General features: G+C 43.9%; 2 protein-coding genes across 8 annotated transcripts in view; one reads left to right on the forward strand and one right to left on the reverse strand.

Annotated features, from left to right (window-relative positions):
- The first annotated feature begins 795 nt into the window (after positions 1-795).
- Positions 796-15243, forward strand: acbd4 (acyl-CoA binding domain containing 4). Of its 2 annotated transcripts, none has more exons than XM_055922127.1 (11): positions 796-2874; positions 2985-3195; positions 3457-3577; positions 4050-4134; positions 4931-5051; positions 5206-5466; positions 5701-5858; positions 6001-6214; positions 6532-6752; positions 10774-10833; positions 14238-15243. In XM_055922127.1, the coding sequence occupies exons 2-11, from the start codon at positions 3066-3068 to the stop codon at positions 14367-14369; spliced, it is 1503 nt and encodes a 500-aa protein (XP_055778102.1). In that variant the 5' UTR covers positions 796-2874; positions 2985-3065; the 3' UTR covers positions 14370-15243. The 2 variants fall into 2 exon arrangements, with proteins under 2 accessions (XP_055778102.1, XP_055778112.1); XM_055922137.1 differs by having other exon boundaries at positions 796-2858.
- A 165-nt stretch (positions 15244-15408) lies between these two features.
- Positions 15409-25459, reverse strand: part of arhgap23b (Rho GTPase activating protein 23b) — a 68620-nt gene continuing 58569 nt past the window's right edge. For 5 of the 6 annotated variants that reach the window (XM_055922091.1, XM_055922082.1, XM_055922071.1 and 2 more), the window contains 8 exons: positions 24396-24474; positions 24205-24278; positions 23921-24010; positions 23527-23652; positions 22684-22728; positions 21258-21357; positions 20104-20135; positions 15409-18276 (listed from right to left, as the gene is read on the reverse strand). In XM_055922091.1, the coding sequence (XP_055778066.1) occupies positions 17284-18276; positions 20104-20135; positions 21258-21357; positions 22684-22728; positions 23527-23652; positions 23921-24010; positions 24205-24278; positions 24396-24474 (1539 nt within the window). In that variant the 3' untranslated portion in view covers positions 15409-17283. Of the gene's footprint in view, positions 18277-20103; positions 20136-20385; positions 20411-21257; positions 21358-22683; positions 22729-23526; positions 23653-23920; positions 24011-24204; positions 24279-24395; positions 24475-25459 lie in introns of all 6 variants that reach the window. The other variant, XM_055922100.1, reaches the window with a different exon arrangement.

Here is a 25459-nt window from a genome sequence, read left to right on the forward strand (position 1 = left end):
TACTTTGGCTTTTCAAACCACACCCTGTGACATGCACAGTAGAGGGCTTGTTCATATACTGAACAAAAATATAAACGCAAAATGCAACAATTTCGATGATTTTACTGAGTTGCAGTTCATATAAAGAAATCAGTCAATTGATATAAATTCATTAGGACCTAATCAATGGATTTCACATGACTGGGCAGGGGCATAGCCATGGGTGGTCCTGGGAGCGCATGGGCCCACCCACTGGGAAGCCAGGCCCAGCCAATCAGAATTAGTTTTTCCCAACAAAAGGGCTTTATTACAGACATAAATACTCCTCAATTTCATTCAATTATAAGGCAACAGCTCTGGTGGACATTCCTGCAGGCAGCATGTCAATTGCACACTCCCTCAAAACTTGAGACATCTGTGTTATAGTGTTGTGTGAGAAAACTGCACATTTTAGAGTGGCCTTTTATTGTCCCCAGCACAAGTTGTACCTGTGTAATGATCAAATCAAATATATTTATATAGCCCTTCTTACATCAGCTGATATCTCAAAGTGCTGTACAGAAACCCAGCCTAAAACCCCAAACAGCAAGCAATGCAGGTGTAGAAGCACGGTGGCTAGGAAAAACTCCCTAGAAAGACCAAAACCTAGGAAGAAACCTAGAGAGGAACCAGGCTATGAGGGGTGGCCAGTCCTTTTCTGGCTGTGCCGGGTGGAGATTATAACAGAACATGGCCAAGATGTTCAAATGTTCATAAATGACCAGCATGGTCAAATAATAATAATCACAGTAGTTGTCGAGGGTGCAGCAAGTCAGCACCTCAGGAGTAAATGTCAGTTGGCTTTTCATAGCCGATCATTAAGAGTATCTCTACCGCTCCTGCTGTCTCTAGAGACATGAAAACAGCAGGTCTGGGACAGGTAGCACATCCGGTGAACAATGATCATGTTGTTTAATCACCTTCTTGATATGCCACTGTAACAGTTTAACTTTACGTCGTCCCCTCGCCCCGACCCGGGCGCGAACCAGGGACCTTCTGCACACATCAGCAACTGACACCCACGAAGCGTCGTTACCCATCGCTCCACAAAAGCCGCGGCCCTTGCAGAGCAAGGGGCAACACTACTTAAGTCTCAGAGCAAGTGACGTAACTGATTGAAATGCTACTAGCGCGCACCCGCTAACTAGCTAGCCATTTCACATCCGTTACACTCACCCCCCTTTCAACCTCCTCCCTTTTCCGCAGCAACCAGTGATCCGGGTCAACAGCATCAATGTAACAGTATAACTTTAAACCGTCCCCTCGCCCCGACACGGGCGCGAACCAGGGACCCTCTGCACACATCAACAACGGTCGCCCACGAAGCACAGTCGTTACCCATCGCTCCACAAAAGCCGCGGCCCTTGCAGAGCAAGGGGCAACACTACTTCAGTCTCAGAGCAAGTGACGTAACTGATTGAAATGCTACTAGCGCGCACCCGCTAACTAGCTAGCCATTTCACATCCGTTACACTCACCCCCCTTTCAACCTCCTCCTTTTTCCGCAGCAACCAGTGATCCGGGTCAACAGCATCAATGTAACAGTATAACTTTAAACCGTCCCCTCGCCCCGACACAGGCGCGAACCAGGGACCCTCTGCACACATCAACAACGGTCGTCCACGAAGCACAGTCGTTACCCATCGCTCCACAAAAGCCGCGGCCCTTGCAGAGCAAGGGGCAACACTACTTAAGTCTCAGAGCAAGTGACGTAACTGATTGAAATGCTACTAGCGCGCACCCGCTAACTAGCTAGCCATTTCACATCCGTTACACCACACCTGTCAGGTGGCTGGGTTACCTTGGCGGCAGGTAGCCTAGTGGTTAGAGCGTTGGTCTAGTAACCGAAAGGTTGCAAGATTGAATCCCTGAGCTAACAAGGTTAAACATCTGTCGTTCTGCCCCTGAACAAGGCCCACTGTTCCTAGGCCATCATTGAAAACAAGAATTTGTTCTTAACTGACTTGCCTAGTTGAATAGTTGAAAGTAAAAACAACTTTAAATGCTCACTAACAGGGATGAGCAATACATTTGAGAGAAATAAGCCTTTTGTATGGATCAACATTTCTGGGATATTTTGTTTCAGCTCATCAAACATGAACATGTTGCGTTTATATTATTGTTCAGAATGGATAGGCGTAATCCTGGGAAAATATTGCCCCCTAGCCCTGGCTAGATAGAAATTGCAGTGGTGGACACATTAAATATATATTTTTTTATATAGCATGTGATTGTTTGGCAATACAAGCACTGGTTTGTGCCACTGACCTATACGTGCTAATATATATAGGGCTACCTACATGTACAGTTTTCTGACAAATACTTTTATATGACAATAGCCCTTCTAAACACTGTAAAATAATAATAGCTTGCTAAAATTGACAAAATTGTGCTGCAACGTATTATTGTTTTTGCTTATATAGTGTGCACTGTGCATGAAAATTATTAACATTGAACCAATCAAGAAATGTATTTATTATTTTACACCGACACGCACATCGCGCAAATCACTTTGGAGAGGGCGTAGCCACATGTTACCATGTGACCCAACACGGAAGACCACTCTGCAACTGTACGAAGTAAAGGATATTGAAGGTCTCGACAAACAACTTTATTAATTCGTTTGACTCAAATAATACACTTATCATCTGCAACATTAGCTTTGCATATCTGTAATTTGGGCGTTTTAAATGTTCTTGAAAACCTGCCATCTCATATCTGTCAACAACGTTTTTACAAGCGTGTTCGGTGCTGCTGTCATGATAAAAAGACGGGGCGACTACAAGTGATTTGAGCAGAGATTCGGAGGCACCAACTAGAAAAGGCAAGTGAACTAACCGGTTGGTCCTCAATCTGGTTGGCGACTCAATGCTTATCAATGTTGTTTGTTATTGTGTTTGAACCAGCAGCAGGCTTGCTAATTTACCATATCATTCGTTATGTCATCGAATTATGTGCCTTTCCAGCTCGTTTCAGTCCTATTGATTCGTCGTTGGTCTGAGTTGGCGAAGGACATCGTAGCAGTCCCTTGTCGCTTCCCCGGTTGAATGCCACAGGGCTGTGCCTTCATAGAGAGACGGCAGTTTGCAATGCCAGTTCCAGTTATGGCAGAGTCGGTGGACCACCAGAAACGCTTCCAGGCCGCTGTCGACGTCATTCAAAACCTTCCCAAAAGTGGTGGGCGACTAGTATACAGAGACATAACCTATATCTATTTTATTCCAGTGATATCATATAACAGAATTGGAAGTGTATAGACATATAATTAGTTGTTGTGTTTTGTAAACAAAGCTCCATTGAGTGCTTAGCTGAAAGCTCATTAGGCCCAACCAGTGATTTTATTGATCAGCTACTGCTACTCTTTTACACAAGGCTTACCCACATGTAGGTCAACCAAAGTGTAATAGACACTGAATAACAACTGAATAACTCTTGCAGGTGCCTACCGGCCCCCCTATGAAGTGATGCTGCGGTTCTACTGCCTGTACAAGCAGGCGGTGTGTGGACCCTGCACAGTGTCTCGACCAGGCTTCTGGGACCCAGTAGGTCGCTATAAATGGTGAGTGTGTGTCTGCACAAGTGGATATGAGAGGCTGTATATGTGTGTCTGCGTGGGTGAATGTACATATTTAGTAGGTAATGATGTAGGAGTGTAATTTGATCCAAGATCTGTTAGGGACAACTTCTACCTCGAGCCAAACTAGTTGAGCCAGGTAAGAGTGTTTCAGTTGGCAGGCACCTCCACACCAGGCGTGGTTTTAGCTCATTGGCGTTTGGACTGGCACTACAACTGCTGACAGCTGTCACAATCCCTTACTATTCCCTGTTACTTCTCAAGTGCATGTGTGCTGCTGTTGTACAGGATGGAGTTATTCCCCCTCTAACGGTGATTGTTCCTTACCAAACTAACACCTCACTCGTAGTCCATTGGGTGGTGCTCTTTTTCAAATGATATACAAACAGTGGTACGAAGATGATATAGAGAGATGTTAGCTAGAGAACACTGTTTTGGTGTCGTTTTGTATCCATAGGGATGCCTGGAGCCGATTAGGGGCGATGAGCAGTGAGAGTGCCATGGCGGCGTACGTGGATGAGATGAAGAAAGTAGCACAAGAGGTACAGCTGAGTCGTCCTACTCCTTCATGCACATCCAGATAAACATATGTGCTTCTCTACCTTTTTTATACCAGGAACAGCTAACATTAAAACTAGCCCTCTAGAACCGTCTAAATCAGTGCCAGCTAACCGTCAGAGGGACTGGTCAGCAACCTAACAGGGGCCAGTGTTGGTCCGTGGGCCATCATATTGTATGTGTTTAGACTGAAGGTAGACAGCGTTTTGACGTTGCCACGAGCATCACCGCAGATATTGAGATGATCAATGCAAGACTGTGATCTCACACGGTCGCACAGAGTATCTGCGTGGGTGCGCATCACGCTGCTACAACGTTGTAGCTACGGGACCAAAACTGCAAAGAAGTTTAGCCCCGCGCTTCAACACTCTTAAGTTGTTGCAGAAATCGACACGATATTGCTGTTTACCGCGTGCATCGCCGAGTCTACTTTTGAATATAAACATGCACACCACAACCACCCTGTATCTTCTTTTGGGGATGGGAGTAAAAGCCTTGGGGCCCGTAATCACAAAACATCTCAAAGTATGATTGTTGATCTCTAGGATCATGCCCCCCCCCCCCGTCAATGTAATCTTATTCATTATGGTCTATCGAAAAGAGAACATGTATCGTAGTTGAGCAGTCCTGCCTGATCTGAGATATGAATACTGACCCTGTTGTTTAGTTAATCAATTCCTCCTGCGATACTGTCATCATATAAAAATGAAATGTTATCTTATAGCATATACATGCATTCACATAGAGCCCCAATTAAGAGAAAAAATGTCTCCCTTGTAGGTTATTGACACAATGCCCATCAATGAGAAGACTGCATCACTGTTCCACCACTTTGAGCCCCTTTACGTGGTCATCCACGACATGCCCCGGCCACCAGACACCTTGCTGGACCTAAGAGAAGGTCAGTGCACTACTGGACTTTAGACCACTATCTGTATTGTTGGTGTTGAAAGAAAACATTCCCTGCATGTTATCTGAGCCTCAGTCATATAAGGTCACAATATGCTCAAATGGACTTTGATTTACTGTGTGTGTGTGCGTGCGTGCTTGCGTAGACATTAAAGGCTTTGACAAGGCAGCCAGTCCAGTGAAGGTTGAACAAGAGAGGGAGACCCAAGAAGAACCTGTCCCAGATAAGGACCCTGCACTAGATGAAGAGCCTGCCCTGGAGCAGGTGCCTGTCCCAGGAGAAGAACCCGTCACAGAGGAGGTACCTACCCTGGAAGAGGTGGCCCTCGCAGAGAAGGTGCCTGTCCCAGGAGAGGTGCCCAGTCAGACACAACAACAACCAGTCACCTTCAACGGTGAACCCCAGGGTAAGAGTCATGCTCACCTCTCTCTGTTTCAAGAGACTAAATCCTGCCAAGCTAGGGGTAGCTACACCCAGGCAAGAAAATACTGTCATTCCATAGAACCCATACCAGATGGATGGATGGATGGATAGGCAAATGGATATTTACCCACTTGTAGCTAACTTGATGCATTTTCTACTCAACACAACTGACTTTCTCCTAACTATACTGTTGATATGTCTCACAATGGTTACACAGGGCCAAATGTACAAGGCTTCCTCTTTCCAGAGCCTGTTCCTGAGCTTGTTCCGTCTGAGGCCATGGGGTCGCCTGAGGTGTTGTTGTTAACCAGTGACTCAGAGAGTGAGATCTTCGTTGACTCTGTGGATTCTGTGGAAAAGCTGGACAATATCAAGGTACCGTAGGGCCTGAAATAATGGGACTTTACAAGAATGCAAGTTTAATCTAAGTTGTTGTTCTCTGGGTCCTTTGTAAGTGGATCCAAATAAAGGACCATATTCTGTATGTATGTGTGTGTGTGTGTTTGTTTATACACAGGTTGTCCCCAAGTCAAAGTCAAACGGCCTCCATAACGGCCATGCTTACTCGGAGCCCTCCTCAGTCCAAGCCAATCACACAGAGACGGTCTGCCAGGCAACGCAGGTGGGGGCAGGGCAAGGTGGAGAGGGGGCAGGGGATGGAGGGGGACCGCCCATGAGGAGGAGTCGGGATGCAGGAAGAGACGGGATGAGGGACCACGGATGGAGAGAACGTGAGTTAAAGGCTCTTCCTCTCATTTTCCTAAAATATCTGTCCTCTCCTTGCCTTTTCTCCTTCATTGCACTGATCTAAAAAAGAGCGGAAAAGGTGAAAGCCAGCTTAATAGTGTGTCCACCATATTATTTACATTTTTCAAATATTTTTCAATTTGTGCAGATGAAGGGGAGGTGAGAAACAGAATTCTATGTAATTGTGTTAGAGCCAGAGAGAGTGTGTGAATGAACATGTGTGTTTGCAAGTATTCCTGTTGTGTGTGTGTGTGACGTGCATGTGGCATATATGCCAATTACACATATGCACTATCCCTAGGTGGTGTTCCCCAAGGCAGCCACAGGCGGGCGGGGAGAGAGGCACTGGGGGCAGGGGGAGGGGCTGGCCGAGGGGGGGGAGACGGCTCAGAGGGAGGGGCTGAGAGGCTGCAGGACATCCAGGTGCAGCAGCAGATCCTGCTGGCCCTACGGAGGCTCAGAGAGGACATGCGGAGCGTCATGGAGAGACTGGAGGCAGTGGAGAGACTAGCTGCAGCACAGGTAGATATGATTTGATGTATCCATAGAGTTGAATAGAGAGCATGGAGATTAAACATTTTAGTAATTTAGCAGACACTCTTATCCAGAGTGAGTTACATTCATCTTCATCCGACATTCATCTTCATCTTAAAGAGGAATCGAAAAAAAACTAAATTACCAATTTCTTGCAATTATTATTCATAGTAAGGCATAAACATTCATGAAATAAGTTTTAACTAGAGGTTTAGTACAATGTACTACTTAATGGACATAAACTGGCTAATCATTTAGATTTCTTTTTTCTTGGTCCTGTGCATTTCTAAATAAAACAAAAACCCGTGTGAACACCCTCAAAAATGTTCTTATTATTTTGGAAGCAATAGTGAATTGTGCAAGGGTGCCAATATATTAGAGCGCAGCCTAGCTTTTCCTGGGACTTCACAAGAGTAGTGGATGAGCTAAAAGGCAAGTGGAGGTACGTAAATGCGCAGGACAACAGTGAAGACTAGAGATCACGTACCTATACTGAACAAAAATGTAAACGCAACAATTTCAAAGATTTTACTGAGTTACAGTTCATATAAGGAAATCAGTCAATTGAAATTCATTCATTAGGCCCTAATCTATGGATTTCACATGACTGGGAATACAGATATGCATCTGTTATTAACAGATACCTTTAAAAAAAAAAAAGTACGTGTGGATCAGAACCAGTCAGTATCTGGTGTGACCACCATGCCTCATGCAGCGCGACATCTCCTTCGCATAGAGTTAATCAGGCTGTTGATTGTGGAATGTTGTTTTCAGCTTCCAGGAGTTGTGTGCAGATCCTTGCGACATGAGGTCGTGTATTATCATGCTGAAACATGAGGTGATGGCGTGGAATGAATGGCACGCCAATGGGCCTCAGGATCTGGTCACGGTATTTCTGTGCATAAAAAATGCCATAGATAAAATGCAATTGTGTTCATTGCCCGTAGTGTATGCCTGCCCATACCATAACCCCACCGCCACCGTCGGGCTCTCTGTTCACAACGTTGACAACAGCAAACCGCTCGCCCACACGACGCCATACACGTGGTCTGCGGTTGTGAGGCCGGTTGAAAGTACTGCCAAATTCTCTAAAACGACATTGGAGGCAGCTTATTGTAGAGAAATGTAAAGTTATTTTCTGGCAACAGCTCTGGTGGACATTCCTGCAGTCTGCATGGCTATTACACAATTCCTCAAAATTTGAGACATCTATGACATTGTATTATCTGACAAAACTGCACATTTTAGAGTAGCTTTTTATTGTCCCCAACACAAGGTACTACTATGTAATGATGTTGCTGTTTAATCACCTTCTTGATATGCCACACCTGTCAGATTGATGGATTATCTTGGCAAAAGAGAAATGCTTAGTGTAGTTAGAAGCTCATTCTTAACCTTCATTTTTTGGCTAAATAGTATTATTGCAATATTTTTATTATTGCGGGTAATTTCTATGTTCCAAATGGTTGTCAATTTCATCTTCATCACACTATATCGCACTAGCTGTACTACTCTCACTTTCATACTATTCCCCCCTTCAAACTCTCTTCAGCAATTTATTTGATATTATGCCTTTGCATTATCATATATATATATTTCTGATATTTTGCTCATTCTTTTTAAAACAGAATACAGACCAGCTGGACCTACTGCAGCGAATTTGTCAGTTGAGATGACGGGGGGACAGCCCTTACCCCCGAGGTGCCTTATTGCTATTATAAACTGGTTTCCAGTGTAATTAGAGCAGTAAAAATAAGTTTTGTCGTACCCGTGGTATACGGTCTGATATACCATGGTTGTCAGCCAATCAGGGCTCGAACCACCCAGTTTATAATCCAAAATATATCCTAATGCATCTACCCATAGCCTCTAGGCCTGGCATGTATAGTCAACCTTTCGCATCGGCTATGGGTCTAGGCAACTCTTTACAATTTACAAGGTGCAGAGAGGCACATTTGCAGGCCAGTCATATGGGTGTATTTTGTTAGGATGTATTAGCGTTAGCCATCGGAAATATGGGCTTCTCCTGATATACTGAGAATGCCTGTCGTGGATCATCATTCTCTCAAGTCGTATAAATAATGTGGCCACCAGTATGCTTAAAGACCTGAACACTGTTGAAAAAGAGGAATAAATCCAAAACTGAGGCTTGAATTCAAAAATAGAGATGTTTTATTGTTATTCAGGTGAAGCTTACCGCGTGCGCTGCCGCCTCTCCAAGACATGGAGTCCCTCCATCCACAGGCAAGATGGTAGCAACTAGGTGCTTCACCAACTGTAGCTACTGTACTTCGATAATAAGTGATTATTTGTTTATTTAGAATTTTAACAAGATTTGAACAAGCTATACTGGACATTAGGCATCACGAGTTTAATGCAAATATGTCTTGCATTTCATAGTCATTTTGCATACTATTGAGATGAGAGAGCTGTCACTCCTTACAGTAAAAGCCATCAGAAATCAACGTTCCAAATTGTTCTATCCAACCGATGCCGTTGATGGTAGCGTCGTTACCATGGCAATTGTAATGGCGGAACCCAGTCCCAAATTAGCATTTTATCAAAATATTCAAAGTAGAAATGTGTATATGACAAACATCCCGGTCACATAGGATTTGTATAGATAGTTTTATTTGACGTACCTTGTAAAATGTTTCCATTCCCCTTTAAGGTAGCTAGGTAAGACAACCACGTATCACAGTCACTAACTACATTTTCATCCACAGTTTTTATGAGTAAAGTCATAACGTATAAAAAAAAACTATGACAGCTGTTTTGGTACAATTTTATAAATGCCGACAGATAATTTGTTCGTTTGACATGGTGGGATTATTTTGTCTGTAAAACTAATTATACGAGAAATGGCGGTAGAAACGGCCTTTATGCGCAAATATTGATATAATAACCATCATATCGAAGTAAACTTAAAGTCACACAATGATATGATGTGTGGCCCTCCCACTACGACTCGGGAGTTTATTAGGCTACAGATGAAATAAGTTATGATGAACTTCACAGGGTGGTGAAAGTGCACGGTGATGAGCTTGATGTTCGATTCCAATAAATATCGAGGGTCTTATTCTGGTGACATGATGAGTGATACTTGACTGCCTTTTGACAAATACAAATATTCTCGCTCTTATCCATAATAATCTCATCATGTAGACTAGCCTACCCGCACCGTATCTGCCAGCTGTTGGCTAGAGTGCACGTGCCAAGACCAGAGTGGGCACATTTGCTATTTAACGCAAGTTGGAAATGCGATGGAAACAAATAGAATTTGAGATTTTTTATTCGGTAAATGAATTTAAGCAAAAAATGTACATTTTGTGTGCACTACGTCATCACGCAGTGATATTTATTCTTAGACAAGTCAGTTTAGTGGAAACACCACTAGTGGGAAAATGTGCATATTTTCTTTAATGCGGATTTTCGATTTTTTTATTTATTTGACTAGGCACGTCAGTTAAAAACAAATTCTTATTTACAATGACTGCCTACCCTGGCCAAACCCGGACGATGCTGGGGCAATTGTGTGCCACACTACAGGACTCTCAATCATTGCTGGAAGTGATGCAGCCTGGATTTGCATAAAAGTCTTTCGCCATTTGGTTGGAAACCTAGCTACTGTAAAAATATTATACCAAAAAAATCTGCAAAGTCTATGCTAGTAAGAAAAGACAAGTGCAAGTGTTAGTGCAAGAAAGGCAAGTACAAGGGTAGGGTGTTAGTTATTATATATATATATTTTTACCCTCAATGGTGCTGCCCATGCTGTCACAAGAGGCCATTAGAAAGACATTAGCTCTCTAGTACATCTCTATGGGTGTATCTTTCTGTAATGAGCGGTGAAGTTGAGCGGGAAAGCAACTACTGACGACCAACCATCTGGCATTTTCTTTCTTATACGTTCTAGACCTTGGTCAAATACATACTGTATGTTGAATGCCTTCATATATTTAAAGGTATTGGAGTATTTTGTGTATTCACCAATGTATCCCATCACCAGGCCCAGAATTCAGACTGGAGACCATGTCTTCAGTGTGCTGCCTCAGCCGCCCAATCAGAGGTAAGGGTGTGGAGGTATCCGAAAATTCAATGTGCATCTATTTATCTCTGTCTTACTAGCTTTTGGCAATATGCTCATTGTGGTTTGTGCAGTAACAGTAGCGTGGTCACAAACTCAGGTCCTGGAGAGCTACTGTAAAGGGTGTGCAGGGTTTTTTCCCCAGTCCCAGCACTGTTTAACTTATTTTGTACATAATGTTGCTGCTACCATTTCTTATGACCGAAAAGAGCTTCTGGAAATCAGAACAGCGATTACTCACCTTGAACTGGACGAAGAATTTCTCTTTAATGAGTCGGACGAGGGATTTACTCCAAACACCTGAACAGGCCCTCATCCCCGTCATTCGCAGGAGAACGAGACTGAAAAGATATCGCGGAAGGAGATCAGATCGGCCGACGAGTGGCTAATCTGCCATCGGTACTATTGGCCAACGTACAATCACTGGATAATAAATTGGACAAACTAAAAGCATGTATATCCTACCAACAGGACATTTAAAAACTGTAATATCTTATGTTTCACTGAGTCGGGGCTGAACGACGACATGAATAACATATAGCTGGCGGGTTATACACTATCAGCAGGATAGAACAGCAGCCTCTGGTAAGACAAGGGGAGGCGGTCTGTATATTTTTAAACAACAGCTGGTGCACGATATCTAAGGAAGTCTCAATGTTTTGCTCGCCTGAGGGAGAGTATCTCATGATAAGCTGTAGATCACACTATCTACCTAGAGTTTTCATCTGTATTTTTTGTAACTGTCTACATACCACCACAGACCAATGCTGGCACTAAGGCCGCACTCAATGAGCTGTATACCGCCATAGGCAAACAGGAAAAAGCTCATCCAGAGGCGGCGCTCTTGGTGGCCAGGGACTTTAATGCAGGGAAACTTAAATCCGTTTTACCAAATTTCTACCAGCAACTCTAGACCACCTTACTCCACACACAGAGACACTTTCAAAGCTCTCCCTCGCCCTCCATTTGGCAAATCTGACCATAATTATATTCTGTTTCCTGCTTACAAGCAAAAATTAAAGCAAAAAGCACCAGTGACTCGGTCAATAAAAAAAGTGGTCAGATGAAGCAGATGCTATGCTACAGGACTGCTTTGCTAGCACAGACTGGAATATGTTCCGTAATTCTTCCGATGGCATTGGAGTACACCACATCAGTCAGTGGCTTCATCAATAAGTGCATCGATGACGTCGTCCCCACAGTGACTGTACGTACATACTAGGGATGATATATCGGTGACCATATCGGAATCGGACGATATTAGCTAATAATGTCGGTATCGGCCCGATGTCTAGTTTAACACTGATGTGCAAAACCGATGTCAAAGCTGACTTGCATACCTATATAACGTAAGTAGATGACGTAATGATGCCATGGAAAATACAGCGCTACACAGAATAAAAGCAGAAAAATACTAAGCGCACACTTCCAACAACTAAACAAGTTCAAGTCGAGCAGTTATTTGAAAGAGTAGGAACATTTCAGGAAGACAACTCAAAGGTGAAATCCATTAACGCCAAGATAATGGAATTCATTCCCCCTGACAATCAACCGTCCTCTGTCGTGGATGATGTTGGCTTTCACCGACTGGTCGAGCCTCTGTACACACTATTTTTCAGATGTTGCCCTACCGGAGTTACACAGTATTGTTGAAACACACATCTTTGATCTACGTGCTATGGGCGTCGCTGCTATTAGCTTCACAACTGACATTTGGACCAGCGACGTCAGCCCCGTGAGCATGCTGAGTCTGACAGCACAGTGGGTCGACGAGGATTTCGTACTGAGGAAAGCCGTATTGTATGCTCTAGAATCTGCTGGTTCTCATACCGCTGCTGCCATTTCAATGGCATTTGAGAACATGTTTGAAACTTGGAAACATGAACACACTCCTAGCACCATTCGAACAACTGACTCGAGAAATAAGCTCATCAACTGTGTCTGCAGCAGACGCGATACACTCTGTCATGATATTGAAACGCCTGCTCAACAAAACAGCTGACAGACCGTGGGGTTAAAACTTACAAAAGTACTCGAGGCTGTGAACAAGAGATTTGGTGGCATTGTCTCTGAGCCTCTTCACTGTGTCACCACCATGCTCGATGCTAGGTACAAGGACCGATACTTTGATGCAAACAAAAAAGAGTTTACGTGAAATGTTACATACACAGCTGGACAAGATAGAAACGGACACAGAGACAGTGCGCACCGGGGAAGACAGACAGAGCTGAAACTTCACTGCTTGACATGTATGATGAAATCCTGGTTGAGAATAAAATGACTGAACAGTGAAACAGCACAGCAAGTAAGTGAAATAGGTTTGGGGACATACGTAAATGGCAACAAAATAACGTTTTGGTCTGTGTGGTGTGTGTGTGTAACCTTTTATTTAACTAAGCAAGTCAGTTAAGAACACATTCTTATTTACAATGACGGCCAACCCCGGTCAAACCCGAATGACGCTGGGCCAATTGTGCGCCACCCTATGGGACTCCCAATCACAGCCGGATGTAATACAGCCTGGATTCGAACCAGGGACTGTAGTGATGCCTCTTGCACTGAGATGCAGTGCCTTAGACCGCTGCGTCCATGTGTGTGTTAACTTTCGGTTAACCTTTTAAGTATTCTAATACAGTTAAATAGTTATCATTATCAGTGTCGTTTTTTTTGGCAAGGAAAATATTGGATATTGGTATCGGCCAAAAATGTCATATCGGTGCATCCCTAGGACATACCCCAACCAGAAGCCATGGATTACAGACAACATCTGCACTGAGCTAAAGGGTAGAGCTGCCGCTTTCAAGGAGCGGGACTCTAACCCGGAAGCTTGTAAGAAATCCCACTATGCCCTCCAACGAACCATCAAACAGGCAAAGCATCAATACAGGACTAAGATCGAATCATACTACACCGGCTCTGAAGCTCGTCGGATGTGACAGGGCTTGCAAATTATTACAGACTACAAAGGGAAGCACAGCCAAGAGCTGCCCAGTGACACGAGCCTACCAGACGAGCTAAATTACTTCTATGCTCGCTTCGAGGCTAGTGACACTGAACATGCATGAGAGCATCAGCTGTTCTGGACGACTGTGTGATCATGCTCTCCGCAGCTGATGTAACTTAACTGCATTGTTGGTGTAGGGCTTGTACGTAAACATTTCATTCGAAGGTCTATACCTGTTGTATTCAGCGCATGTGACAAATACAATTTGATTTGAACACACTTGGTTCAGCTAATCAAGACAATCATAAGTGGGATTGGGCATGTTAATACTTGGCTGGATCAAAAGCCGACACATCCTCTACAGCAGTTATGAATTCATCCCTATTAGAATAATGTACGTTTTAAGGTTTGTCACCCTAAATGTCCCATATGTTCTTCCCAGGAGGAGAGTTGGTGGCCGTTCCCTGAAGTATCAGGACGGACGATGCTGCTTCTGCTGCTGTGGCCCCTGGTGGCTCAGGGCATAGTCTTTCTACTGCGGAAGGGCCAAAAGAAGGCCCGTATCTCTACTTGAAGCCAACGGACCACAAAGTAGTCCCATATCCCCCCCTTAGGAATCCATTGGAGGAAGAAGTATTTCTTTTTTATTTCAATAGGACTCTATGGGACAATGGAGGTCGTTAGCAGATCTGTTTTTGGTGTCTTGCAAACTCCTATGGTCATTGGTGTGACAATGATCATAGGAGACATCACAAACATATATGGGACAATGGAGGTTGTGTATTTCCACATGAATCCACTGGAAGAAGTTGTTGGCAGTCCTATAGGACGTTATTGGAGGAGAAAGTCTCTCACTCTCTTCAGTACTGTTATGTACATTGCTCAAGTATTGGGAGAAACCTGAACATGTTTAAATGACAAATGTGTCACATGCTGGGCTGTTCTTTTAACCTTCAGGTTGAAGGATCTGGTCCCGTATTCACAAAGAGTACTGACATAAGATCAGATTGCCTTTTAGATCATAGTGGAAAGAGATCATCATAATGATTCGAGATCAGACGCTGCTGTTCTTGAGACGCTTTTTGAATACGGGACCCTGATCCACTTTGGTGTTCCTTGTCCCCTCACTAACACTAATAAATCATGATTTAATTTATAGCTATTTAATCTTAAATCACAGAATTGTTTTCAAATAAATAATTGGGATGAATAAGCACTTTTCTCAGATCATATTTGATCCAATGATTTCAGTGGGGCACAGAATTGGATATGAGTGCACTGGCAATTGCTCCAGAATGCACACGAGATAAACAATGTTCAGTTAATATGTAAGGAGAAATTATTCTACTTAGTCACCAATGGTTGAAAGATAATAATTTTTCAAGCTATTGTTATATGAACAGCCTTGGTGTAGTGAATGATTTCAAATAAATATGGTCTGAAAAATGTGAATTCTTACAGTTGTGAGGATATATATAGAAGAAAAGAAGCAAGACACTTTCGAACTGCAGGTGTTGCCAACGGCTAAGAATGACATGACATTGGGGGGGGGTGGTTCTTTATATCTAATGGAAGATGCCAGTCTTTGACCAAAGAATGAATAAAGTCACCTGCAAATTTCAAAACAAATAATTTAATATATTATGTATAATATATACACAGGTTAACTTAACAAGCTTTGTACAACTGTTACAAAATTGGTCCACGCACAATCACCCACGGACATACAGTACATGCACATGGGCACACACAGACAGACAGGGAGAGATTGAGTCGTATAGCTATGGAAGAGACCATGGAGTGGGTAGCTAGGAGGACATTGGTTGGCAGTGCAGTTTGGTTAATCTTCATCTCCACGTTGGTTTTCAGACCCAGTTTATAACTATGGTTCATAATGATCAGTACATGAAAGAAGAAACAGGAAAAATATCTAAAATGCAAAAATGAAAACCTTAAAACAGTTAAGACTCCAGGGTTCTTTAGATCATGGGAGACATTTTTCAGAGGAGGACCGAGGTATCTCCAAACCACCACTTCATCAACTGCTCAAAATGAAAATGCTTTCTCTGTAATACTGATAACAACCGGAGCAACTCTTGGCATGTGTGAGAATCTGTGTGTAAGTGCTTCTCAACTCTTTTTATCCTGCCTTTCTTGGCTTCCCAGTATTGATATGATTGAATGGCCCCAATTGTCAAAATGAGTTTGGCATGACTTAAAATAGCTGCCATAAACACCTTTTTCCTGCAATGGAGGACTGAAGAGAGGTCTGGGTCCTCCACATGCACAGGCAGATACAATAGGTTTGTGTTAAAACACGTAGGCTTTGCATATGTAAGATCCCCCATATTTGGAACATGCGTTATCATATTCAATTGTCCAAGGAAGCTTTGGCACAGTGGCCCACATGGGTTTAGAGTTCCAGAGGAGTAAAACTTAGTCCAATGCATGTATTTTGTCCTGAGGGATCCATGTAGTTCCCTGTTGATCCACAGTGGGGCTTTGGAAGAGCTTAGTAAAGGGCAGTACTAGTCTATGGAGAAGATGCTAACAAGTTAACTAGATGCTAACACATTGCCTATGCTGGTCCTTAAATAACATTTTCCACTATCGTGCCATCCCGAACCATAACACTGGAAAGAGAACCAAACTTGTACAGCTGGGACAGCATAATAGTATGAAAAAGTGGGTGCTGTTGGGGTTTAAAGTCGACAGCGTAGGCTTATGCTGGGATTCAAAACGATTGCAGGGTATAGGCATTGCGGCTTTTAAGGCATTGTTCCTGCGTTCCTGGAGATCCCATTCATAGTAAATGCTGCATATGTCAGTTAATTATTATTTTTTACCCTCTTTTTCTCCCCAATTTTCGTGGTATCCAATTGGTAGTTACAGTCTTGTCCCATCGCTGCAACTCCCATATGGAGTCGGACGAGGTGAAGGTCGAGAGCCATGCGTTCTCCGAAACAACCCAGCCAAGCCGCACTGATTCTTGACACAATGCCCTCTTAACCTGGAAGCCAGCCGCACCAATGTGTCGGAGGAAACACCGTACACCTGGCGACAATGTCAGCGTACACTGCGCCCGGCCCACCATAGGAATCGCTAGAGCACGATGGCCACATCCTCCCCTAACCTGGATGACGCAGGGCCAATTGTGCGCCGCCCCATTGCGCTCCCGGTTGGGGCCGGCTACAACAGAGCCTGGACTCAAACCAGGATCTCTAGTGGCACAGCTAGCACTGTGATGCAGGGCCTTAGACCACTGCGCCACTCGGGAGGCCCTGGAAATTGCCTTTAAAAGCTTCAATGCCTATAACCCGCAATTAGACTATGACCCTTGAGACTGCTTATGTATGGCATTACGCTTTGAACCTGTCGATACTCGCAATGGAGAGTGTGTTTGTGTAATATGTGTGTAAAGGGCAGTACTTTCGAGTGGGCATCTACAATGAATCACTAACTGAACCCATGAGGTTTCCTTAGCGAGGTTAGACCACAACCGTGTGGCGGCGCAAGGCTTTCCGCTTGTCTTGAGGCTCCAGGGCCGACCTCCGCATGACAACAGTAGAACCAAGGGAGCCCTGATCTGTCCATGAAGGGGAAAAGGAGGAGGAAGGGAGAGGGTGAGAGAGAGAAGAGACTGGAGATGGGGCTAGAGCAGAGGCTAGGCGTGAACTCCTTTGAACTTTGAGGGATGCGACAACACACCCCTGAGGAACACCAACTGAACTGCTGCGGTGACGTTGCACTTCTGTTGTGGCTCTTACCACCTTCACCCTATCTCCCCGTCTCCCAACTCCCCCCTCGCCCTCCCCCTTACCCATCACCATATCCAAATTCATTGACTGGGGCCTTGCCCTTCCTCCCCTTGTCTTCCTATACTGCACTGGCAGTGGCTGCTGTTCCAACTGCGGCTGTTGTGTTTTCTGGGTGTCATAAGGTTGGCTAGGGCCGGGCTGTCTGGAAGGGGAGAGCCAGGAGGGAACAGCGGCGCGTCCTCGGGCCAGGCCGAGGAGCTTCGAATGTGTGGAGACTGAGGGCTCTACTGGGGGCCTAGGGCTGGTGGTGGTGGGTTGGTAGTGTGTGTAGAGGAAGCTGTTAGGATGAGGTTTGGGGGATGCCACCTCTTCTTTATCTTTCGCACTCCCTTCTTTCTTCCCTTCTCCCTCCTTCTCTCTTCCTCTGTCAGACTGTTGTTTTGCCTCTATCCTCTTCCTACACTTCTCTTTTCCCTTTTCCTCCACTTTCTCAGTTCCATTAGGGGTGCATCCTTTTCCAACCCCTTCCTCCTCATCTTCCTTGGCTCCTCCCCCTACCCCGTAGTTGCTGGCTTTGATTGGCTCATGTTCTGAGTCTTCGTCGGTGCTGCTGCTCAGGGGGCGGGAGATGGGGCGTATCTTGCGTTTCCGGGTGACGGCGGAGATGATTGACAACGGGAGGAAGTCCCTGGCACTCAGGTCCTTCTTGGAACCCCATGTGCACTAAAACACAGATCCAGGATCAGTCAGAGGTTCAGTGGTTACTATGGCTTATGCTCTGTACAATGGAACCAGTGAAATAGTCCCAAAAGTGCAAACCCGGGCTAAAACGCATTCAACCCAGGTCTGGATGACAATTACAGTGCATTCTGAAAGTATTCAGACCCCTTGACTTTTTCCACATTTTGTTAAGTTACCGCCTTATTCTAAAATTGATTAAATTGTTCCCCCCCTCATCAATCTACACATAATACCCCAAAATGACAAATCAAAAACTGTTTTTTAGATTTCTTTGCAAAAAACTGAAATGTCACATTTACATAAGTATTCAGACCCTTTACTCAGTACTTTATTGAAGCACCTTTGGCAAAGAGTACAGCCTCAAATCTTCTTGGGTATGATGCTACAAGCTTGGCACACCTGAATTTGGGGAGTTTCTCCCATTCTTCTCTGCAGATCTTCTCAAGCTCTGTCAAGTTGGGTGGGGTGCGTCGCTGCACGGCTATTTTCAGGTCTCTAGAGATGTTTGATCGGGTTCAAGTCTGGGCTCTGGCTGGGCCACTCAAGGATATTCATAGACTTGTCCTGAAGCCACTCCTGCATTGTCTTGGCTGTGTGCTTAGTATCGTTGTCCTGTTGGAAGGTGAACCTTCGCCCCAGTCTGAGGTCCTAAGTGCTCTGGAGCAGGTTTTCATCAAGGATCGCTCTGTACTTTGCTCCTTTCATCTTTCCCTTGATCCTGACTAGTCTCCCAGTCTCTGCCGCTGAAAAACATCCCCATAGCATGATGCTGCCACCACCATGCTTCCCCGTAGGGATGGTGCCAGGTTTCCTCCAGACGTGACGCTTTGCATTCAGGCCAAAGAGTTCGATCTTGGTTTCATCAGACCCGAGAATCTTGTTTCTCATGGTCTGAGAGTACTTTGGGTGCCTTTTGGCAAACTCCAAGCGGGCTCTTGTGCCTTTTACTGAGGAGTGGCTTCCATCTGGCCACTCTACCATAAAGGCCTGATTCGTGGAGTGCTGCAGAGATGGTTGTCCTTCTGGAAGGTTTTCCCATCTCCACAGAGGAACTCTGGAGCTCTGTCAGAATGACCATCAGGTTCTTGGTCACCTCCCTGACCAAGGCCCTTGTCCCCCGATTGCTCAGTTTGGCTGGGCGGACAGCTCTAGGAAGAGTCTTGGTGGTTCCAAACTTCTTCCATTTAAGAATGTTGGAGACCACTGTGTTCTTGGGGACCTTCAATGCTGCAGAAATGTTTTGGTATCCTTCCCCAGATCTGTGCCTCAACACAATCCTGTCTCGGAGCTCTACAGACAATTCCTTTGACCTCATGGCTTGGGTTTTGCTCTGACATGCACTGTCAACTGTGGGACCTTATATAGACAGGTGTGTGCCTTTCCAAATCATGTCTAATCAATTGAATGTACCACAGGTCGACTCCAATCAAGTTGTAGAAACATCTCAAGGATGATCAATGGAAACAGGATGCACCTGAGCTCAATTTCTGTATAGCATTTTGTGACATCGGCTGATGTAAAAAGGGGTTTATAAATACATTTGATTAAATTTGAAGTTTCATAGCAAAGGGTCTGAATACTTATAAGGTATCTGTTTGTATTTTTTTTATACATTTGCTAAGATTTCTAAAAACTTGTTTTCGCTTTGTCATTATGGGGTATTGTGTGTAGATTGATAAGTGAAAAAAAATATTGAATCAATTTTAGAATAAGGCTATAACTTAACAAAATGTGGAAAAAGTCAAGGGGTCAGAATACTCTCTGAATGCACTGTATATCAAATTATGTTCAGAGTAATGCATTGCTTACCTTATCCTTAGGTGAATCGCTGGTGGTGGAATCTGAATAAGATGAAGGTTAGGGTCACGTAAGTGAAGTAGCATGGGGGTCTACGGCAGTCACAGCACATTAGATATCCCAGCACAATATTCATGACATCACTCCCAGAGAGAGAAATGGAGATATAGATATATGTGGATAGGCTTCCAAACCAAGGTTACACGAACAGAATGTCACAGACACATACTCTCTCTCTCACATACAAGGTACGCACACACACACACTACGTTGGAGGTAGAGTCCTGCTCCTACCGAAGAGGTTGATCCACAGGCTCAGCTAGGAGGATATGGGGGCAGAAAGGTCCAGAAAGAGAGAGAAAGTGGGAAACACAGTAAGTATACAGTAAGTATACAATAGGCCTACACAGGCTGAAACCAAGCCAAACATAGTAGGATAGTAAAGCACAGCCACAGACTGCAAATGCCAAGAGAAAAGAGCAAAGTCCACTGAATTTCAGAGACGACATCTTCATTGAAATGCATGGTGTGAAACGAGTTCATTGTTATAGGGAATGTTACAGTAAGGGAACTGTATAAAAGATCATGCTCAAATTAAGTCCACAACCCAGAGTTAGGTGCTCCACATTAGTGGTGGATGAGCTGAGGTGAGTTCTGCAGTCTTCCTACATACCATGTAAAGCATTTAGAACATACAAATGCAGGAAAACAGACTTACAGAATTAAATAATTATATTTCTATAGACACACAGGAGAGGAGCTCTTCTTTGGTTATAGTTGTATCCTATGAGGTGCTCTTTAATCATGGGATGAAATACTATAGAACAAACAGAAGTTGATGCGGGATAGTGAGCAATGCTGAGAAGCCTTTGTGCAAAAAATGTCCAATCTCATGTAGTGGAAAAATTCCAAATCCTTTTTTTTTAACGTCTTATGCATAGCAAGAATAACAATAAAAAAATAATAAAAAAACTCACTGACACGTTGTGGCTACAAAGGCCTTTATCAGGGTGACACAATCAGTGACAAAAACATTTCACTAAATGAGAGTGCCTTGATTACTTCTGGACATTAGTTTATCAAAAAGGAATTTTCTGCATTTTTCACTATCTAGCATCAACTTCTGTTTGTTCAAATTCTATTTGTATGATTTCATGTCCCCTCACCTGAAGCCTCACTTCCAAGCAGCCCTGTTCTCCCGATGTTGGAGAGCAGGTGATCGATGTTGGGGACCGGTTGCATATCCCTCTTAATATCCACAGGGGCCTGCAGACGCACAGCAACACAACAGGACATTCAAGTGAAAAAGACAGGAAGAAAGACATGACCACAGACAAAACGACAGCCATAAAGACTGATTTAACAGATGTGTTTTTGACAGCATTTGTGTTTTTTCATACAGTACCAATTAAAAGTTACTCATTCAAGGGTTTTTCTTTATTTTGACTATTTTCTACATTGTAGAATAAGACATCAAAACTATGTAATAACACATATGGAATCATGTAGTAACCAAAAAAGTGTTAAACAAATCAAAATATATTTTATATTTCAGATTCTTCAAAGTAGCCACCCTTTGCCTTGATGACAGCTTTGCACACTCTTGGCATGCTCTCAACCAGCTTCACCTGGAATGCTTTTCCAACCGTCTTGAAGGAGTTCCCACATATGCTGAGCACTTGTTGGCTGCTTTACCTTCACTCTGCTATCCAACTCATCCCAAACCATCTCAATTGGGTTGAGGTCGGGTGATTGTGGAGACCAGGCCATCTGATGCAGCACTCCATCACTCTCCTTCTTGGAGAGTGATGGAGAGTGACTTCGTCTCTGACCTAACAACACCCGGGCCAATATATCCTCCAAAGACCGGCTTCTAGGGCATTATCACTTAAATATCGATTCAACGGTGTCATAAGACCGGCAAGTCAGCTAGTTTGGTCAAGATAACCCATAGGCTAGCTAGCTTGGACATCACAGAGGCTTTTTGTAGTTTTGAGTTGATCTCTCATTCCAAGGTTGGATTATCCCAATAACTGAAGTGTAATGAGCCTCTGGCGCCCTTGCAAAATGACGATGCCGGCTTTACCCGAGTGGGTGTTACATGTTGTTTGAGGAGTATCTACCCACGGAGTCTGCAGAGAAGCTGTGGATGGCAAGGGCAGGCTTGATGATCCGGACCTGTCATACTAACTAGTCCTCTCCCCTGCTGGATGTGACCACTGATTCCCCCCACTCAAGCCTGTTTCAGGGCATCTGAGGAGCTGAGAAAAGCGTGGAGGAGGAAAGTGCTGAGAGTGGATAGTGAAGTGGATACTGTTGTAGGCTTTGTCCTTGGATGAGTTGGATGAGACCTGGACACGCCAGCCGCTGTTGAAGACCATTGTCCAGGCCAAGACCTACGTGTACTTTTGTTATTAAGCGTCTTTGAGATTACCTGTACAATGAAAAGCGCTATATAAAATAAATATTTTATTATTATTATAAACCGTAAACAGACGGACGGATACAGTAAGACCGATAAAGAAGACCACATTATTAATAAATACTTTTTCTTTAGGTTGGCGTTATGGAATTTCTTGCCCATTCACATACCTTTTCATCCTTATCCACCTCTCCATCACGGAAGAACCAGTCGTGCTGAAAAATAGAGAAAGAAAAAGGAGTGTCATTCCAATGTAACACTGTAACAATAGGGCGCCAGGTAGCCTAGTGGTTAAGAGCCAGTAACCGAAAAGTCGCTGGTTCAAAACCCCAAGCTGACTAAGTGAAAAATCTGCCGATGTTCCCTTCGTCGACATGTGGGATACAGGCTATTTATAATGGTTGGTCCTCCGGCAGTTTTCCTAACAGAACTCTATAGCTATGGTACTACTGTATTCCCTGGGTAGCCAGGGACAGAGTGGGAGGTCTGTCTGCCATGGTCAACCACACCCTATAGGTGCCCAAAACCACACGCTGGGTGCCTTGGTTCAGATGGGAATGTAAAGGCAGTGCCAACTAGCCCACCATTGTCAAACAATGGTGGTTGTGGGCAAGGGTTACATTTAGATTACATTTGTAGGTGGTAGAACTGTCCCCCAAATTAGCCAAGTTACTTTTCCGTGGTAATTTCTAACAGAAATCTATTCAGTTCCTTCCGAATGTATAAGCCTGGGTGGCAGGTAGCCTAGTGGTCAACAGCGTGGAGCCAGTAATCAAAAGGTCGATGGTTTGAATCCCCGAGCCGACTAGGTGAAAAATCATTCGATGTGCCCTTGAGCAAGGCACTTAACCTCAATTGCTCCGGTAAGTTAGTCTGGATAAGAGTGTCTGCTAAATTACAAAAAATGTAAATGTACAAAATCACTAATAGGAGACCGATTGGAATGATGCCTGGGTCTGATGATCACTAGCTGACCACTGAGTAATCAGATGGTGAACGACTGCAGTTCTTACATGCAGGATGAGTGTCTCGATGATCTTGTAGCGGTCGGGCATGTGGGTGACCATGTCGGTCATGTTGTCCTCCGAGGTACGCACCAGAGTGGGACCAAACACTAGAGCCAGGTTCCTGGGCTCCATCTAGAGAGAGGGAATAATGAGGGGGAAATAGGAGGGCAGGGACAGAATGATTGAAGGACGAAGAGAGAGAAAGTAACATGTTGAGGAAGAGGGAAGAGATGCAGACAGGTGCAATAGTAAGGATATAAAAAGAGTGAGCGAGAAAACAAAAAATATACAGATGACAAGAGGGGAAAGGGAGATATACAGTGTTATAATTGTAAAGTCAACTAATGTAGATATGAAGAAATTCCCATATTGAAAGAGCAGACCAGAGAGCAGTTCTTACCTTGTTCTTGTCGGCGTGATCCGCTACTGTCTTCAGATGACAGACCAGGAACTTTAGAGTGTGGTGATAGTGGTCTGGAAGATCATGGATCTTAGAGAGAGAGAAGAGGGGGTGAAGAATATACAAAAGGAGGGGGGTATAGAGGAATGGATGCAGGGAGAAAGAGATACAGAGGAATTGAGGGATGGAGAGACACATATAATGGAGACAGAACGAGAGAGGGGTCAAATACTGTAAGCCCAAATTAAAGTATTTCCTTTAGTATATACTTTTCAGCCACATACCAGTTTCTTCATGCTCTTCAGCCTGTTCCCTGAGTCCTCTAGCCGGTTGGCATCAATAAAGTCATTATACTTGTCTGCAGACAGAAGGCGTAGTGAGTAGGGGTAAAACACACACAGCGAGAACAAACACACAGTCATCAGAGCAGTCACACACTCACACATGCACACACGCGTATTAAGTTCGGACTCACCATCAGTGAACAGGGGTTCTGGTAGTTTCCTAAAGAAGGACTTGAGGAGACTGCTGATCACATTCAGGTCCTGCCATCTCTGTGGACGCGAGAAGAACAAGTCTTATAGTTTACCTTTCTTTCCTGTCTTTCTTTTTTTCTTTACCTGTCAATCAATCTAACACCGCCCCAAAAAGTTTGTTTCACATACACGCCAAGCATCAATGGATAGATGTAATAATAATAATTAATCATAATAATTTATTACCTTTCTATAGCGCTTTTCATAATCTCAAAGCGTTTCAAAAGCCCCAAAAAAAGAAGCAATACATCATCATGAGTAGCCTAGCTATAGTTAGGTCAACCGATAGAGGTCAAGTCTTTGAGTGCATGCATCCTCCAAAGATGGAGAGGGACAGAACACGGCTTGATCAGAGGAATGTGGTCAGGGAGATGGTTGATGAAGAGTCTGGTGACAATCATGTAGTGATCAGAGTCATGTAGCTACTGAACTTGTTACATGTTACAACAAATCATACATTTCTATCTTTCTCTCTCTCGGACTTCCCAAACTGTTACAAAATAAAGATGAAGGTAAATGTATTTATTTGTTTGTTTCTTTATTTAAATCAAATTGAAATGTTTCTGTTTGCAATGTAAATCCTGTAAACTACACGACTATGAAGCAATAAAATAAAGATGGCACATCTCAAATTGCATTTGATGCATCATCACTTATGACATCACAACGAAGGAGTTCCGGGGGTTCCAACACATGACACCTGTTCATTCACCTGTCATTCTGTGCTCTTGAACTAGCCTCAACACATGTAAATTAGATCCAAAATCTTCCAAATGAAGTCCTTGTATGTTGGTGACCTCCACCAAAACATCACTGAGGCAGACATACTTGAGATGTTTAGTGAGGCTGGACCAATCATTTCTGTCCATGTATGAAGGGATCGGGTTACCCATCGTTCCCTTGGCTATGCCTACGTTAACTTTAATCGGTGCTGAGCGTGCCCTGCTCATGTTCAGCAATGATATGCTTGAAGGAAGATATCTGCGCATGAGGTCTGACCCTG

This window comes from Salvelinus fontinalis, chromosome 1 (genome assembly GCF_029448725.1).
Source record: "Salvelinus fontinalis isolate EN_2023a chromosome 1, ASM2944872v1, whole genome shotgun sequence".
NCBI classification, from domain to species: domain Eukaryota; kingdom Metazoa; phylum Chordata; class Actinopteri; order Salmoniformes; family Salmonidae; genus Salvelinus; species Salvelinus fontinalis.

Bases quoted from the DNA above. Each gene is read 5' to 3' on its own strand.
- acbd4 (XM_055922127.1), top strand. From the start codon at position 3,066: ATGCCACAGGGCTGTGCCTTCATAGAGAGACGGCAGTTTGCAATGCCA. The intron at 4,135-4,930 runs GTACAGCTGAGT...TCTCCCTTGTAG, and splicing joins TGAAGAAAGTAGCACAAGAG to GTTATTGACACAATGCCCAT. The intron at 6,753-10,773 runs GTAGATATGATT...TCCCATCACCAG, and splicing joins AGAGACTAGCTGCAGCACAG to GCCCAGAATTCAGACTGGAG.